We start from the raw sequence: 17,246 nt of genomic DNA, 5'->3' as shown, positions 1-17,246 counted from the left end.
TTATTTTTTATTATTTTTACAAAAAGATGATAGAAAAGTCAATGAGACTGCTAAAACGGGACGGAGGGAGTATTAGTCATCTGTGATTTTTAATCATGAGATCATATAGTTGTATTTGGTTTTAAGTAATTATTAGTTCAAAATATGATGTTACTATGATGAAATTATATCGATACGTGCATAGCACGAGCGTGATACTAGTTTATTTAAAAGACCAAATGAATTGGGGCTTGAAATGGACGGATCCATTCTCTCCGGTCCGCAGCTCCAGTAGCTTACAGTTTGAACTTTGAACTAAAATCAAGAGAAGCCGTCGAAAAAGGAGAAAGAAGCAGAATTATTTGCTGCGTGAATAGCAAGCTGTCCTTTATCTCTGCAATTCCAGGTATATTGTTGTTGCTTCGCCCAACAGTTTCCTCTTTTTTAAAGTTTTTTAAGATTTTGTTTGAGGTCTAGGATTAATTGACAAGTGTTGCATAAAATTAGACAACAAGAAGGTGTGATTTGCTTACTTTGGGAGATATCATGTGTTGACGGATAGCAATGCTGAATTAATTAACTTCGATCAATGTGGAAAGCCCAATTATTTAGAAGAATCATGAACAGCTATTATAGGGTTTTGTATTTGGCTTGAACAATTGTTATTAATCACTTCAAAATGGAAATTATCGATGCATTTTTGGCAGATTGTTTTATTTTATGAATGGAAGCTTACACAAATTAGCCTTGCAGATGGCTTTGGTTGTTATTTGTGGTCAGCCTTGTAGTGGGAAGTCGACAACTGCGGCCTTCCTGCCCGAAGCCCTTCACGAAACAGAATGCAAGCCATCAGTCCGGATCGTAGATGAGTCTTCCTTTCATGTCACACGGAACGAAGGTTATGCTAACATGCCATCGGAAAAAAATTTAAGGGGGGTTTTGAGATCCGAAGTCGACAGATCTCTGTCTAGAGACAATATTATAATAGTGGACTCTTTGAACAGCATCAAGGGGTACCGGTACGAGCTATGGTGTCTGGCTCGCGCAGCTGGTACAAGATATTGTGTCGTGCACTGTGATGTAGACGAGACACACTGTCGGAGATGGAATGACCAAAGGAGGGAGAAATCAGAGGCGTGTTATGATGATAAAATATTTGAGGATCTGGTTAGGAGATTTGAGAGGCCGGACAGCAAGAACCGTTGGGATTCCCCGTTGTTTGAGCTGTGGCCGTCTAGAGATGGGATTGAAAAATCGTCTGCTGCCATAATGGATGCTGTGACTTACTTGACGAAAAGAGTAGACTCCAAAACCAAAGATGTCAAAGTGTTGCAGCCCACTATTGCAACACAGGGTGCACGGCTAACAGAGGCGAATTCTCTATACGAATTGGATAGAGCGACACTTGAGGTGATGAATATGATCGTGGAAGCACAGTCACGTGCAGCTGCAGCTGGAGGTCCCCTCAGGGGGTTGACTCTTGGACCGGGTTTACCTAGTGTTGATATGTCAAGGCATGTTGGCCTCCCTGAGCTGCGTAGGCTCAGGCGGACTTTCATAAAATTAACAGGGCAGTCGAGCTTGAGTGGTCCGCCACCACCCTCGGATGCTGATAGTGCAAAGAGGATGTTTGTGGATTACTTGAACAGGGAATTAGAAAGTAGTTAAGAGTAAGAGGCAGATCGCAGTCAAGACAAATCCTCATCATCGTTCTTTAAATCCACGTGGCGTCTATGCCGGAGAGATTTGCATTCTGCATTCTCCTTGGAAGTGATTTTGAGATGAACAGCATTGCAATGGAAATATGCATATTTCTTGAAGATCTTGTGCCTTTTTGTTTTTTTGTTGTATGGTGCCAATCTGTTTAAGACATATATATAGTCATAAGTTACTTTTTCCATCCATCTTCTGTTAGATCTTTGTTATTTGCTTTCAAACTCATTGTTTTTCTGCTAGATTTCTACATTCTTGTTCCTTTCGATATAGAATTAAGGCCATTCATATAGGGGACGATACAAATTGCCGATCGATCGGCGGTTTTATCGTCCCCTATTTTACGATTTCCGCCGAGGAATGGTGCCCTGAAACTGCCATTAAATCATCCGTGCCGAATTCGATCGGCAGTCCGATCAGCCTATTGCAGGCTTGACCGCTGATCGCGGTTTTTAGTATTATTACTCTTTAAAAATCACACTATGAATACCACTTTTCATCTCAATTTCATTTACACCAAACACTCCAATTTTAACTTATCTCTCTTTTTTCCACTCTCTACACTCGAAATGGATCCCGCCGACGATGAAGAGATTGTGGGTGCCTTAGAGCAAGCCATGTTGGAGTATGGTATGCACATAGAGCGATAACGACGAAAACAACAGTTAGAACAGTAGGTCCCTAGGCCAATCCACCATCGGTAGTGGATCTTCCGAGATCATGGCGTAGTTGTACTTGGACTACTTTGCCACAAAACAATGGTGGGGTTCGACGATTTTTCGTCGGCGTTTGAGAATGCATTGATAGACGGATTTATAGGGTGCTATTTGCAGGTGTTCAACGTTTGAGAATGCATCGATAGACATATTTATGGGGCGTTATTGCAGGTACTTGGACCGAAAGATAAATTACTGACGTATTAGGAGGAAAATAAGGATGAGATGATTGGTAGGGCGGGTTTATGCCCCACTATTATCAATTCTCGAAATTATATTTCTTGTAAACAAAATGGATTCTAAGAGCATTAGCAATGGAATGCCCTTCCAAAGTGTCCTTTTTTTAATTATTTCCATGTCAGCATTTTATTCCACCTATTCTTAAGCGTTTATCTCCTTGCAATGGAACGGCCTATCTCAAGGGTCTATTCTACTTTCCATTTCATTTCTATATCATCAATATTTTTTTTTATTTTTTTTAGTTTTTTGCACTTCTATATTTAATATGTTATCACCTTAATTAAATTAAAATGTTAAAATAATATAATACATGAATAAATTTTAATTGATCTCAAATATTGGGCAACTAATTAATTAATTAGATGAAAATCTAAATTAGGCCATCTCTAATCTATAGTCCATTTATTTAATAAAATTATTCGCCCACTCATAAGCCCAATAGAATTAATACAATTAGTTTAAATACAAATTACGGTTACATTTTCTCTTCTACCTCAATCATCTGCTGCTTCTTCTTCTTCCGCCGTATTTCTTCTCTCTCTCAGCAAAATAAAAAAATATGATCATAGGGCCAATCGTCGGCTCTATCACCACAATGGTGGGCCGTCGTTAGGATCGGCCAAGACCAATACAACAGCTCAAATGGGGGAGGTGGAATGGGGCGATGATCGACCCCCCTCTTCCAAAATGAGGGGCCGATGGAGTAGCCGATCATAGACTCGATTGATCGCCCCCCATTACTAATGCTTTAATATATTGAATTTATAAGATTGGCGTTGCTAATGCTTTAATATATAGAATTACATTCTAGGTTTAGAAACGCATTCCAATACAAAATGATTTTTGGAGTTTGGAGTTAAGTGGGCCCCACCGTATCTCTTTTCCTTTTATCTTTGTCGGTTACTACCGTTGCACTAAGATTTGAAAGAGCAAGTAAAGTAAATATTTATAGATGAGTATTTCTTGAAAACAAACGCATTCGTCTTTAATCCCACGCCAAATTTTTATATCGAAGTAGCTATTTGAACGTCATGGCATGTGTCACTGCTTTATGCTTACACAACACAACTCATTTCCCGTTTTATGTAGTTGTAAGTTTGTAAGTTAGTTAGGGCATTTGGTTGTAAGCAATTGTTAAATGTTAACCACATTTTCTTCTTAAAATCGATTATTTAACATATGTTAAATGTTAACCACATTTATTTTCCTTAAAAACGAGTATTTGACACATTTAGATTGGTGTTGCTCAAAATTGATACAAGTACATCTTTGAATGACCCATAATGATTTCAATTCTCTCTTCATGTAAATACGTGATATCGGTTATTCTTATTTGTTAACAAAATTAATAATCATATGTGAAATAAATTAGTAAAGAATTATATATAAAATATATTTTAAAAAGTTATGCCCAAAAATTGCTAAAATGTACACTTTCTCAGCCATCTCTTAAATCTATGAACTATTAAAGGGATACGATTTTTAATATATAATTAGTAAAGTAAGAGAAATAGAAAAAAAATGATTGAAATATATATTGTTAGTGCAGATTGAATCTCACCTTATTAAAGAGAAAAAAAATTTAAAATAAAAATTCATAAATTTAAATAATATATTTAAAACGAAAATAGTTTACTAGTATATTTTAATGGTATTAACTCAGACTTAGTATTTCAAATAGCTACATGCCATGACGTTCAAATAGCTACTTCGATATAAAAAGATGCTTATGAAGAGTATATTTGGCGTGGGATTAAAGACGAATGCGTTTGTTTTTAAGAAATTCTCATCTATATGTTGAATTTTGGAGGTGGATGGAAGTAATAGCTGGAGAAATCAGGAAAGTATACATGTACCCAACATGAACTTTAATTGTTAAATTAATCACATTATTTTTATTCTTGTTAAACTATCATGCAACATTTCGATATGGTTACAACTATTGTAATTAAACAAAATTTTAATATCTATCCAACCACATACACAAACATGACCATATTAAAATAAAATAAATCTTTAAGCGAAAGAAAACACACTAGTCCTTTAGTTGTAATGATATAATTAGGACTTTATGTTGGAAAAGGGTTTGACGAACCACATGTTGCAATGATTTCACGCCAACTTACATAAATTACAAATTAAGCTATAACTAAATGCGTAATTATATTGTTGGCTCAAGTAAGCATAATGTATAAATTTAATTTTATTTTATATTTGAAAACCTAAAAGTTAAAGATTTGTATACTATTTATCCTTAATTTGTAGTAGTATATAAAATAAAGGTAAATCTATATACAGCCGCATGACAGATGACTACACAATGATATTTTAGTAAATTAACAAATGGATAATTGCATCACTTCTATTTTAATCTTTTTAGCTTATCAATTTTTCATCGTCTTTTTTCATTTATATAAATTATATATCAATATTTTTGAAATAAATATTTATAAAATTTGAACAATTAAATGAAAATTTAAATATAATCGTATATAATTAATTTATTTTTTCCTGAAAAAATAATAGGTCAATTTTTGAGTAAAATTTAAATGATAAAAATGACACAAATTTTAATAGGTCAATTACTATATATTGAGATAAAATTAATAAGTTTTAAAGTGTAAAATAACCAAAAAGTTGGATCTATTCCGTCATTAATATCCTTATTTTTAGAATGGTTATTATGTCACCAAAATCATATGAATCAGATAGGTTGCATGGGAATCACTAAAAGGCCTAGTAAATCCAACAAAAACAAAAATCTCTAATAAAGCCGAATTATACATTTCCTCCTACTAACATTCACAAACGAAGTAGTGTGATAAACAGGTTTGTTTAGAGGGAGTAATAATACTCTTAAACATAGTTAGTAAATATAACTCAGTAGTCTTATTATTTCCTCAGTCCCAAAATATGTTTATTTTCAACACATACTTTTTTAAAGTGATATTAGCGAGTTAAATATAAATAATGAAAAATGATTGATTTAGAAAAAGAACGACTCACTTAACTTGTTACTCGTGACTTTTCAAAAATTAATACGAATTAACTTGCAAATAGAGATAATATAATTTTGTCATTAAAAGGAGTGGTTAGAACTTGACGACTAATTGTCTCATAATCATTATTTATGAGATTAATTAATATATACCATGACTGATCAACTCTGTTATTAAATTTTAATTTTAATTTGAACTTGAACTTACATGGCGTCAACTCTATTATATTTCTTTTATGGAGATTTTGATTAATTAATAAAAGATGAAGATTGTTTGTGGGGTGAAAGTGCAATTAGGAATAATATGGTGGAGTAAAACACAAATGTACGCAGAGAATAATTGCTGCTCGATTTTGTGTTCCTGAATTTGCGATGAAATTGGTTCTCAAAATCAGTCACAAATCATTTGAAAATTCGAATTTCTGTTACACAAAATAAATAAATCCAGCCATTAAATTATTGTTTATTTTTTCCCCAATTATAGCTCAGAACTTTCTCTCTCTAGATGTCAATGGCGAATCCGAACCTTGCTGCTTAACCGCCGAGGACCTGACCTTTTTCCTTCTATATCTGCGCACTTCAAAATAACGGTGAGCAAAAACTCAATTTTACTCCTCTTTTTTTCTTTTTTCTCGGAGTGTTGTTTTTGCTGCTGTCGGTAATGCTGATTGTATTGTTTGTGGATCTGATATGAGTTTGAGATCTAGGTGGATTTTTGGAGTGAATACTATTAGTGATTTGTGTTTTTTTGTTGTAATGCCGTAATGCAGGTTTGCCTGGCTTGATCTGAAGGCTTCTGTTATCGAATTCGCGTGGTGATTTGATTGAGAACTGAATTACTTTTTTTTTTTTAATTGTTTTGAGTTCGGCATTGCTGTATTTGGATACCTGTGGCGGTTAATTTGGCTTTTAGTGAGGAAGGCAGTTGCTGAATGGATTGTTTGCAGCCCTAAAAGGGAAAGTTTGCGCGATCTAAATACATACGTCATAACTTAGGATAATTGATAACTGAATCATGTGAAATTGCAGAATTATTGGTTTGCGCCGATGCTAGCTGAGATAGTTTGGAGTTTTGATCGTATTTTTTGTGATCTGATAATTGGTTATGGTCTTCAGTTGTTGGAGGTTGAATTTGGAGCAATAACCAAACTCCAGTTGGAAAATTTCTGCATTCATTTTGAATAGATCACAAGAGTTGGACATGAGAAGCTCTTGGTACAATAAACTATTATTGACCTTTGGGCCTAGACCGCCGCTCAACTGGTTGCTTTTGTTTCTAGTTATTGTATTAGTTTTGGTTGCGCTATTGGGATCTTCTCCTTTTAATCCACTCGATTCTGTGACTGATCCTACAAGACCTGACATTTATTCGAGCTATAGAAGGTTGAAAGAGCAAGCTGTTAATGATTACTTGGAATTGCGAAAATTAGGAACCAGTCCGTCAAAGGATTTCGATCTCTGTGGGAAGGAACGAGAGAATTATGTTCCTTGCTACAATTCATCTGCTAACCTGCTAGCTGGTTTTAAAGATGGGGAGGACCTTGATCGTCATTGTGAAGTATCACGAGACCGAGAGTATTGTTTGGTTCGTCCCCCAAAGGACTATAAAATCCCTTTGACCTGGCCAAGTGGAAGGGATGTGATATGGAGTGGAAATGTGAAGCTGAGCAAAGACCAATTTCTTTCATCGGGCAGCATGACAAAAAGGTATTCCTTCTTGTTTTTTACATTTTCAGTTGCATTTTGACTACCTGGTGAGTAAAAGATTTCATATACTCAGTAACTTCTTGTGAGTAAAATATTTGAACTGTTGATGTTGCAACTGCTCCAGGCTGATGTTACTAGAAGAGAATCAAATTTCATTTCATTCGGATGATGAAATGGTTGTTGATGGCGTGAAAGATTACTCTCACCAGATCGCTGAGATGATAGGACTGGGGAGTGACACTGAATTTCGTGATGCTGGTGTAAGTTTTCATCACCAAGAATAGCTGCATTTGCAAATTCAATCAGGTTTTATTTTTTGAATCAGGTGACTCAGGTCAAAACATATTGGTTGTAAGTCATTTTTTCACTTGGAACCAATATTAGTACATGCTTTAGTGCAGGAAATCATTTAATATTTCTGTCACATTGAATTCTTTTCCTGCTGCATTGCAGGTGCACAATGTATTAGATATTGGGTGTGGGTTTGGTAGCTTTGGTGCACATTTGCTCTCACTGAAGGTAATGGCTGTCTGTATGGCGGCGTATGAATCAACTGGCAGCCAAGTTCAGGTAGCCCTTGAAAGAGGTCTCCCAGCAGTAATTGGAAATTTCATCTCAAAACAGATACCATTTCCTTCCTTGTCATATGACATGATTCACTGTACTCAGTGTGGTATTTTCTGGGATGACAAAGGTACTTTCCCTGATTGTTCTAGGATGCTGTTCTTTCAATCTGTTTTTTCTTAGTGCGAGGCTTTATTTGTTATGAGACATTCTTTGTTGGTCCTATGTGCCTTTAATTTTCTTTGTGTTTCTTTCTGATTAGTCTATTTTAGTTATGCAAGTAACGATAAGCAGTGGGCAAATTTCTTGCAAGAATACCTGTAATGCATGCCGTGTTAAATAAGAGGGAGAGTATGTCAAGAGTAATAAGAAACATCATGACCATTAAATCATCAGTTGTGGACTTCCAGTTGAAGATTTTTATTTAAGATACAGAGTTATTTTGTTGGATAACATGCAATGAAGAACCTTCTGATTGTTCGCTATTTTGATGAACTACCTTTGTCGAGCCTGCTTAGGGAAATGGAAATCAATTTAGTCTTTTGTGTATGCAATTTTGTTTAAAGTGATTGTAGATTTAAGCTTTTCCTTCCTTTTTCATACAACCGAATCACATTATATGTAAATCCGACTTCTCTCTAGAGTTATATATAATGTGTATGCTCAATTGAGTCAAGTTCAATCATCTATGATAACTAAACAAGAAAACTCAAGTGGCTGAATTCTAGAACAGGGACCGTCTTGTCTGGTTTCTGTTGCTAATGATGTGCTACTCTCTATCAGATGGAATGTTTCTTATTGAAGTTGACAGAGTCCTCAAACCTGGAGGGTACTTTGTTTTAACCTCACCCAGAAGGCGGCAAGGAAGCAAAAGAGCCATAGCAACTCCTCTTGAAGAATTTACGCCAAAACTTTGCTGGAATCTTCTGGCACAGCAAGACGAAACATTCATCTGGCAGAAAACCACAGATGCTAAATGCTACTCCAGGTGAGAGCAGTTACTTTGTTACATGTTCTTATTCCGTCTTTGTTCTGTTCCTCTTCTCCATGATGTATTCATTCATTCATTCATCATATTCCTATTATTTTCCTGCTTATTGCTGTAAAATTTTTGGTTCTGATTGTAGTAAGCAGACCTTTCCCCTTTGTAATGGGGAAGATGGCCAATCTTACTATAAACCACTTGCACAGTGTATAAGTGGGACTGGTACCAAGCGTTGGATTCCAATTCAGAACAGGTCTTCTGGTTCATTGAGTTCTGCTGAGCTTGCTATCCATGGTATGTAACACGTAGTTTGAAACCTTATGATGTATAATATCCTTGCTTGGTGGCCACTGCCATCTTCAGCTTTCAAACAAATTAATTACATTCAATTTGAATACAGGAATAAGTCCTGAAGATTTATTTCAGGACTCGGAGTATTGGAGGTCTGCTTTAAGAAATTATTGGTCACTGCTTTCTCCCTTAATTTTTTCTGACCATCCAAAGAGGCCTGGTGATGAAGACCCAATGCCCCCGTACAATATGGTTCGAAATGTGATGGACATGAATGCTCGTTACGGAGGTTTAAATACTGCCCTTTTGGAAGCAAGAAAGTCTGTGTGGGTAATGAATGTCGTTCCTGTGGGTCAACATAACACACTTCCTGTCATTCTTGATCAAGCTTTTGCGGGTGTCTTGCATAACTGGTAAGATGTTAATTCTGGTATACTCTTCCCTGTGTATATTGTTGGAGTTGAAATTATGTATATCTTATATCTGTCTAGTCCAACTTAAAATCTTCAATCAATTTTTCATAAAATAGCCAATTAACCAATTTTCTGTAAATGAAAGAACTGTCTACTGTAGATATGTGCAGTTTGACGGATCATCTTCTTTGCCTTGTGAAATTTCTTGTTGAGATTATAAATATCATGTCGTCCCACTCTTCTGTCTTCTAATCTGCGACTGAAAGTTCCATATCCTCATATCTATATAATACTTAAATCACAATTTTTATGATGCAGGTGTGAACCTTTCCCCACATACCCTCGCACGTATGATATGCTTCACGCTAATGGACTTTTATCACACCTTGCTTCTGAGAGATGCAGTATGCTTGATTTAATTTTTGAAATGGACCGCATTCTTCGGCCTGAGGTAATTTTTATCAAATGCTTTTAATTCACCAAAATCTTGATTTTACTAAACCTTGTTTGTGGCAGGGATGGGTTATAATTTCTGATAAGGTTGGTCAAATAGAGATAGCACGAACTCTTGTGACACAGCTGCGGTGGGAAGCCCGAGTCATCGACCTTCAAGATGGCAGTGAGCAACGCCTGCTAGTATGCCAGAAACCGTTTCTGAGAAAATGAGGTTTCCTAGTACGAAATATTTCGCCATCTATACGACACTCGGCTTGCTTTAAACGAACATCGGATGGAGCACGCACTGTGTCTAATTTTTGACACTGTGAAGATGAAATCACATCAGTTATGGTAAAATGATGGAGTTAGAGCAATGAGGAAGTTTCCTGACACGTTTTTCTGGAGAAGAAATGTAATTCTATACAGATGAGAAATTTTGGAGGTTGTAGATATCTGATTAATGTTTGCTGCTGCAGTTCAAAGGAAAAGAAGATTTTTCCCACTCTAAAGGAGACAGATTGTAGCAAAGTTGATCCTTGTGTTTTTTTTAATGTATTTATTAATTATTTGTGTAATTCAATCATGTTTGTATTTCTTATTCGATTGCTACAAAGTTCAATTTTATGTTCTATATTCTGGGTTCTTTTTCCCCCTTTGCTGCATAGTTATTGGGTTTGGGAAATTTACCCAAATTTGTGTAAACTCATATCTCATTCATATATATACTTTGAAATAAATTGTTATATAGAGTAGTACAAATTTGAATATTGGAAATTAACTTCATCGAGATGTTACATAATCTTACTCGCCATTCCTCTTTGAAAATTGAAGTTTCATTTATGTTTTTTTGCGCATTTCTTATACTCAGTTTAGTACTAGTACTCCCCTCGTTTCACTATAGTTGAGTCATTTTTTTATTTCGCAAAGTTTCTTCATAGTTGAGTCATTTCGATACATGGTAACTTTTTTCTCTTTCTTACTTTATTCTCTCTACTTTATTCACTTTATATTTTATTTTCTTTACCTTTTCTCCTCTCTTACGTTTTTATCTATTTATTTAACACACCTAACATTCATTTCTTAGACTCTGTGCCCAAAAGTTACGCCTGAACTATAGTGAAACGGAGGGAGTACTATTTATTTTTGAAGTACTACATCGTGCTTGTCCTTGAAAAATAAAAACTTTTGACACGATACATGTTTTAATGTGTAATTGATAAAGTAAACGAGAAGAGTTATTAAAGTAAGGGAGAGGAAAAGAAAAATAGGCATAGTAAAAGAGAGGAAGAGAAAAAATAATGAAAATAGTGTTAATGGATCGTGGGGTCCACTTCCTGTCACACCCCAACCATTATGACTTACGCACTTACTATAAATAAATTCAAAATTTTAAAAGAAATAATCCACACGTCAAATACAAAAAACACATATATTTTAAAATTTCAAAACCAACATTTATGAAGTACATATTTAAAAATATTCTAAACAACAGTGGGACCCTCTTACCACTCTTTATATTATATATTTATCTATATGCAAAAATGATGAAGAGGAGAAAGTAAAGATGCGTCAACCGCCAAACCTGATAACATGTGCAGTCCTACGACATGTCAACGAATAATTTCACTGATATCTTTTTTCCTGAAAAATATTAGTGGTTTATATGAGCCACAACTCAGTGCCTTTAATTCCACGGACCAAACATCAACCATATTCTTTAAATAATATATATATAACAATATTTAAAAATAATTCCATATACATATGCACATGCCACTTTGTTCAGTTTATTATTCTGTGACAGTTCAAGCTATCTGCCCGGGATTTCCAATATGCTAGTGTGATTTGACCTGTAGGTCCCACTGTGCATTGACCCGTAGGTCCCAATATGATTTGACCCGAAGGTTCCAATATGATTGACCCGAAGGTCCCATTATGTCCACTGTGATTTCAGATTCAGGGCAAGACTATCACAAATCATCTCTAATCGAATGATTCAGTTAATTCCATGACCATATGCAAAACATATCTATTGCATCAATTACGTATCCATATATTCCATCAATTAACTCCAATACTATAGATCAACATATCCATTACACAAATCACATATCCACATTATATTGCACCATCAATATCAAATAACATATAATCAGTCTCACATCATATAATTCAAATCCACTCCAATTTAACACATAACAATTAATCACATAAAATATGTAAAATTAAAAATGTGATTTATACACACCTATTTACGATAGGCAATCTAACTTAATTCCAAATTTCTTTTCCCATTCTACAATCCTTTATCTGTCGTGTTCACATGCTCCCCATTTTTCTTATCTATAAATATTTCTTTTGCACCGGTTATCTCTAAAATGAAATTTGAGTTTATGCTATAATTTTTCATCATCTCCCTCTTCTCTCTCTCTCTTTTTTTTTCCAGATAAAACTCCCCTCTTTATATAAAAAGATTCATCACCTATATACTACACCGGAGTGGATCTCCTAATCCATTTTTCCTACTCTATTCTTAACTGCTCCAAAACTACACACGTGAGACGATATGGCCAGCTCCTCCTCTTATTTTCTCTACACGTGTCCCAATTTGTAACCAAATCTATATATTACTATATATCAAAGAAAACAAGCTACGTATATCTAAATACATTAACTATTAAAATATTAAATAAAAGTTCTTCTACGAACACATTCACGTATATATATATAATATAAATTTATTACTTTAATTAGTTAAATATTAAATTGGTTTATACATTTATAGTACAGATACATAGTTTAATTATCCTGAACATAATTTTAATATAATACCATTGCTTATACTCCCTCCGCCCCAGATAATTCGATCCAGTATTCCATTTCGGACCGTCCCATATAATTTGTCCCATTCCACTAACCCATTCCTACTCACATTTATTATAAAACTAATATTTTAAAAGTAAGACTCACATTCCACCAACTTTTTCAACTCATTTTCCATTAGATTTCTTAAAACTCGTGCCGGGTCAAAGTGTCCCAAATTATTTGAGACGGAAGGAGTAAATATCATACCCATAATAATATTTGTACAAAATAATCTACAAAAATATAAAATAATGCCTACTTTGGTCAAGGATGTTACACTTCCAACAATAGAGAGTTTCAATTTTTAAGGGACGGAGATAATACTCTGTCCTTGAAAACAATGAAAATTTGGTTCGCCATGAGTTTTAATGTATAACTGGTAAAGTAGGAGAGAGAAATAAATGATAGTGTAAGTAGTGTTAGTAGAGAGTGGACTTTGTATCATTAGTAGTGTAATATAATTGTACAAGTTATAAATAAAATGATGTGTGAGGATCTTGTGTTTAAATTTCATACTTTTCGGTGACTGACTAATAAGAAAATAGTTCATACTTTTTAGGTATGAAGGGAATAGTAATTATTTAGAGGAGTATAATTGTAATGTAACGTAATGACATTTGTGGCTAGGGCTGGCATGGAATGGTATGGCAACTTGACATGAATCCTCACAAAATTAACGGATTGGATCAAAGATTATTGTATTTGTGTGTCCTTATTGGGTCCGTTAAGAACATGAAAAATTCGTGTCGGATTTGGTGTATCCGTTAAGAAATAATATTATAATATTATTAATTTATAGTATTATTTTAAAATTTGAGTTAGAGCATCCCCATCCGTGCTCTTATTTAAGAGCACGGAGGTGGGCCCGGACCCACTTTTACTCCTTGTCCTTAGGCAAGAGCACAACACCCACATCCGTGCTCTTCCGTAAGGACAAGCTCAAGGATCCCACTATTCTATTATTTAATTTAAATACTTCAATTACTAAAAACATTTCTACAATATAAAAATATATTAAAATATAAAAATTACATAATTAAATCCTAAAAAATAAAAAATACATAATTAAAATTCTGAAAAATAAAAACACATAATTAAAAAGTGAATTTTGAGGGGAAAAATTGAAAAATAAATTAAAAGTGTGTAGAAAACGAATATAATTTATTGAGAAGTGGGAAAATATTTTTTTTATAATTAAAAAATGATTTTTAAAATTAAATTCGAATTTTTTAAAAAAGTTACAAAAAGAAATGAAATTGCCGTTGGCCAATCGTGTGCCGCCACGTAAGGCTGCTCAGCGGCACGGACGGGTAGCTCACAGCGGCGGACGGACGAGCTCGTGCTCAGCGGCACGGACGGACGGACGGACGCCACCGCTGCGGATGCTCTTAGGATACGCAGTGTGAGTGAAATGTGAATTTTGAATTTTGAAGTTTGAATTTGTTAATACTTAAATTAGTTATGGTGTCATGTTTAGATTTGGAGGTAGCAGGTCTAGTTCATGTTCAGATTTGAGATTTTTTTAATATGTCGTGTTCGTGTTTATCGTTATTTGATCGAGTCATTAACATGTTGATATGATAACAGCCCAATGATAAGCCATCGGGTTGTGGCTGCCCATATATATTCCAACTATCACTATGTCTAGATTCAATTTCGAACTGAATTAAAATGATTTAAAAATTTACACCATTTAGAAAAGGCCGACAACAAAGAAACATAATCAAATTACGGAAATGACCCTCCATCAATCACACGGCCCACACCACATTCATTTTCTTATAAAATCTCATTCTCCTTTACACCCAAGAAAATCAAAACACCTAAGTTTTCGTTTTTCCTTTTAATTGGTGAATTTGCGCATCCTCAATCCAGAAATGTCGACCGAGAAGGAGAGAGAGACTCATGTCTACTTGGCCAAGCTCGCTGAACAAGCTGAGCGCTACGATGGTATCAAATATAAATCACATTTTTTCTTCTTATTCACTTTATCAATTTTACAAGGGGATCTTCTGTTTCCCTCATTTTTCTTCTAATTTCATTCTATATTTGCTCAAATTATGGCTTACAATGTGAAATTGGGGATTCATTCCACTGCAAAGCTATTTCTGTGATTTATTTTATTTTTACTCGGATTTCTTTTTTGTTGGTAGGGATTTTAGTAGTATAATTTACAGTCTTAACCTAGTGGGGACAAAGAGCTATTCTAGTGTAATCATGTAGTATTGTTTTCTATCTATCTTTCAATACAATTATAAGCTTGATTCATGTTAAATTGGACTTGGCAGAAATGGTGGAAAGCATGAAAAATGTTGCAATGCTTGATGTTGAGCTGTCTGTGGATGAAAGAAATCTACTTTCTGTGGGTTACAAGAATGTGATTGGTGCTCGTAGAGCTTCGTGGCGAATCATGTCTTCCATTGAGCAGAAGGAAGAGTCCAAGGGGCATGACAACAATGTCAAGCTCATCAAAGAATATCGTCTCAAGGTTGAGAATGAGCTGTCCAAGATTTGCCACGACATACTGGCGGTCATCGACAAGCATCTCATTCCCTCTTCTGCCTCTGCTGAAGCAACTGTTTTCTTCCACAAGATGTGAGTGAAATTAACTTAGTTTTTTGGTAAACTATGAGGATGTTCGATATGCAAGATTGTATCTCGGGATTGATTATATATGTAGTATGTTTGGTTCATAAGATTGAATCCCACAACTCAATCTTCGATGGATAATCATGTGATCATTAGTCATAGCCAACTCAATCCTAGACCTAAATTATATCTTGATACTATTTTATCTAGGAAACCGAACACCACCTATCTCGATTGGTAATCATAGCATAGGTATCGTAGTCTAGAAGCATTGGATTTTTGTTTGTTACTATCAGGCAGGGCTTGTGAGTTGTGAGTTGTGAGTTGTGATGTACTTTTATTTTTCAGAAGTGAAAAGAAGGCATATGCTTCTCGATTGAGTCTGAAACCCTACATTTTTAAGTTAATGATTCGATTGGAGAAGTGAATTAGAGGATGTTGTTATCACGAACCTCATCATGCATTTCACATTTTCATTCTGGCTAAAATTGGTTTGATCTCACTGAATCAGTTCTCTACCTGGTATTTTATAGGAAAGGTGATTACTGTCGCTACCTTGCTGAGTTCAAGGTTGATCAAGAAAAGAAAGAGGCAGCGGATCTGTCCCTCAAGGGCTATGAGGCATGTTACCCAACTAAGATAGATAACTAATAAACCAATCTTAGTCAACATAATCGATTATATTGCTGAAATGTTTTTTTGTTTCCGAATGTAGGCTGCATCTGCCATCGCAAATACAGATCTGCCCTCTACCCATCCTATCCGTCTTGGTCTTGCTTTGAACTTTTCAGTGTTCTACTACGAAATCATGAATTCACCCGAAAGGTAATCTTGTCAAGTTTATTAAGATGCAATGCATCGTTCTTAGATATCTTCAGATCAGTGATGGTAGTAACACTTCATTTCGTATTTAATTGGCAGGGCCTGCCATTTGGCTAAGCAAGCATTTGACGAGGCCATTGCTGATTTGGACACTCTGAGTGAAGAGTCTTACAAAGATAGCACTTTGATTATGCAGCTTTTGAGAGATAACCTCACTCTCTGGACATCTGATTTGCCCGAAGATGGTAAACAATAAGTTTTATTCATCTTACTGCGTAGAGAATGTGAATGCTGATGAGAATGACTCGTTTGTAACTGCATTTTTCCCTGTTTAGGCGAGGAGAATGTGAATGCTGATGAATCCAAACCAGCAGAAGCTGAGGTGAAATTTTTACTTCCTTTTCTTTTAGCATATCCCAGCCAATCAATATCTACTGAGACGTTCGTTTTCTCCTGCAGAATTAATGCCGTGGTGCAATATTTGTATCTAAAACTTCATGTTCTTCCAAAGGGTGTTGTGTGTTTCAAGCTTCCAAGTAAAGCTGCAATTGTAGGGAGAGTTGGGTGAAGATCGAATCCCCTAATGTCAGAACATGATGGTGACTAATATTTACACATTTTTGTTATGTTAGTTTGCCTGCAAATTCTACCTGCAAATTTTACCCCTAAAATCTATTCATCTTCAAACTTCAATATCACATTTGGCTAATGCTGAGACAGTTAGATTCTTGACTAGAATGTGGCATCTCATGATTCTTTAAGGGCTATTGGATCCAAAATCACAAATTTTAACATTTTTTCATTGAATTAAAATTCGATTGCAGTAATACAAATTTAGGCTTTGTGGGGAATTTATCATGATTAGAAATTTTGCAAAATTTGCGATAAATTCTAAAACTATGATAACCCACCGGCCCTATTTATTT

The 17,246-nt window shown here is 35.0% G+C and overlaps 2 protein-coding genes and 1 pseudogene across 3 annotated transcripts; all 3 read left to right on the top strand.

The window, feature by feature from the left end:
• Window positions 1-228: 228 nt before the first annotated feature.
• Window positions 229-1,879, top strand: LOC125212313 (protein KTI12 homolog pseudogene; annotated as a pseudogene). Its single transcript, XR_016136677.1, has 2 exons — window positions 229-385; window positions 733-1,879. The product of XR_016136677.1 is annotated as a protein KTI12 homolog pseudogene (transcript).
• Window positions 1,880-6,008: 4,129 nt separating this feature from the next.
• LOC125216394 (putative methyltransferase PMT5) lies at window positions 6,009-10,787 on the top strand. The gene is made up of 9 exons (XM_048118090.2): window positions 6,009-6,236; window positions 6,417-7,353; window positions 7,478-7,613; window positions 7,807-8,047; window positions 8,701-8,905; window positions 9,045-9,196; window positions 9,303-9,606; window positions 9,925-10,057; window positions 10,123-10,787. Exons 2-9 carry the CDS (start codon window positions 6,848-6,850, stop codon window positions 10,270-10,272), a joined length of 1,827 nt encoding a protein of 608 aa, XP_047974047.1. The 5' UTR covers window positions 6,009-6,236; window positions 6,417-6,847; the 3' UTR covers window positions 10,273-10,787.
• A 3,915-nt stretch (window positions 10,788-14,702) lies between these two features.
• Window positions 14,703-17,018, top strand: LOC125216503 (14-3-3-like protein GF14 iota). Its single transcript, XM_048118236.2, has 7 exons — window positions 14,703-14,859; window positions 15,198-15,504; window positions 16,032-16,119; window positions 16,214-16,323; window positions 16,420-16,565; window positions 16,656-16,702; window positions 16,780-17,018. Exons 1-7 carry the CDS (start codon window positions 14,787-14,789, stop codon window positions 16,783-16,785), a joined length of 777 nt encoding a protein of 258 aa, XP_047974193.1. The 5' UTR covers window positions 14,703-14,786; the 3' UTR covers window positions 16,786-17,018.
• Window positions 17,019-17,246: the final 228 nt, after the last annotated feature.

This window comes from Salvia hispanica, chromosome 3, assembly GCF_029641045.1.
Source record: "Salvia hispanica isolate PSC_SH4W2 chromosome 3, Shi_PSC_v1, whole genome shotgun sequence".
NCBI classification, from domain to species: domain Eukaryota; kingdom Viridiplantae; phylum Streptophyta; class Magnoliopsida; order Lamiales; family Lamiaceae; genus Salvia; species Salvia hispanica.
Note: the sequence above shows the minus strand (reverse complement) of the source record. Positions and strands in the feature narration are given on the sequence as shown.

Excerpts from the sequence above, each read along its gene's own strand:
- LOC125216503 (XM_048118236.2), top strand. The coding sequence starts at position 14,787 with ATGTCGACCGAGAAGGAGAGAGAGACTCATGTCTACTTGGCCAAGCTC. Across the intron at positions 14,860-15,197 it reads ACAAGCTGAGCGCTACGATG|AAATGGTGGAAAGCATGAAA; the intron begins GTATCAAATATA and ends TGGACTTGGCAG. Across the intron at positions 15,505-16,031 it reads ACTGTTTTCTTCCACAAGAT|GAAAGGTGATTACTGTCGCT; the intron begins GTGAGTGAAATT and ends GGTATTTTATAG.
- LOC125216394 (XM_048118090.2), top strand. The coding sequence starts at position 6,848 with ATGAGAAGCTCTTGGTACAATAAACTATTATTGACCTTTGGGCCTAGA. Across the intron at positions 7,614-7,806 it reads CTGAATTTCGTGATGCTGGT|GTGCACAATGTATTAGATAT; the intron begins GTAAGTTTTCAT and ends GCTGCATTGCAG. Across the intron at positions 10,058-10,122 it reads ACCGCATTCTTCGGCCTGAG|GGATGGGTTATAATTTCTGA; the intron begins GTAATTTTTATC and ends TGTTTGTGGCAG.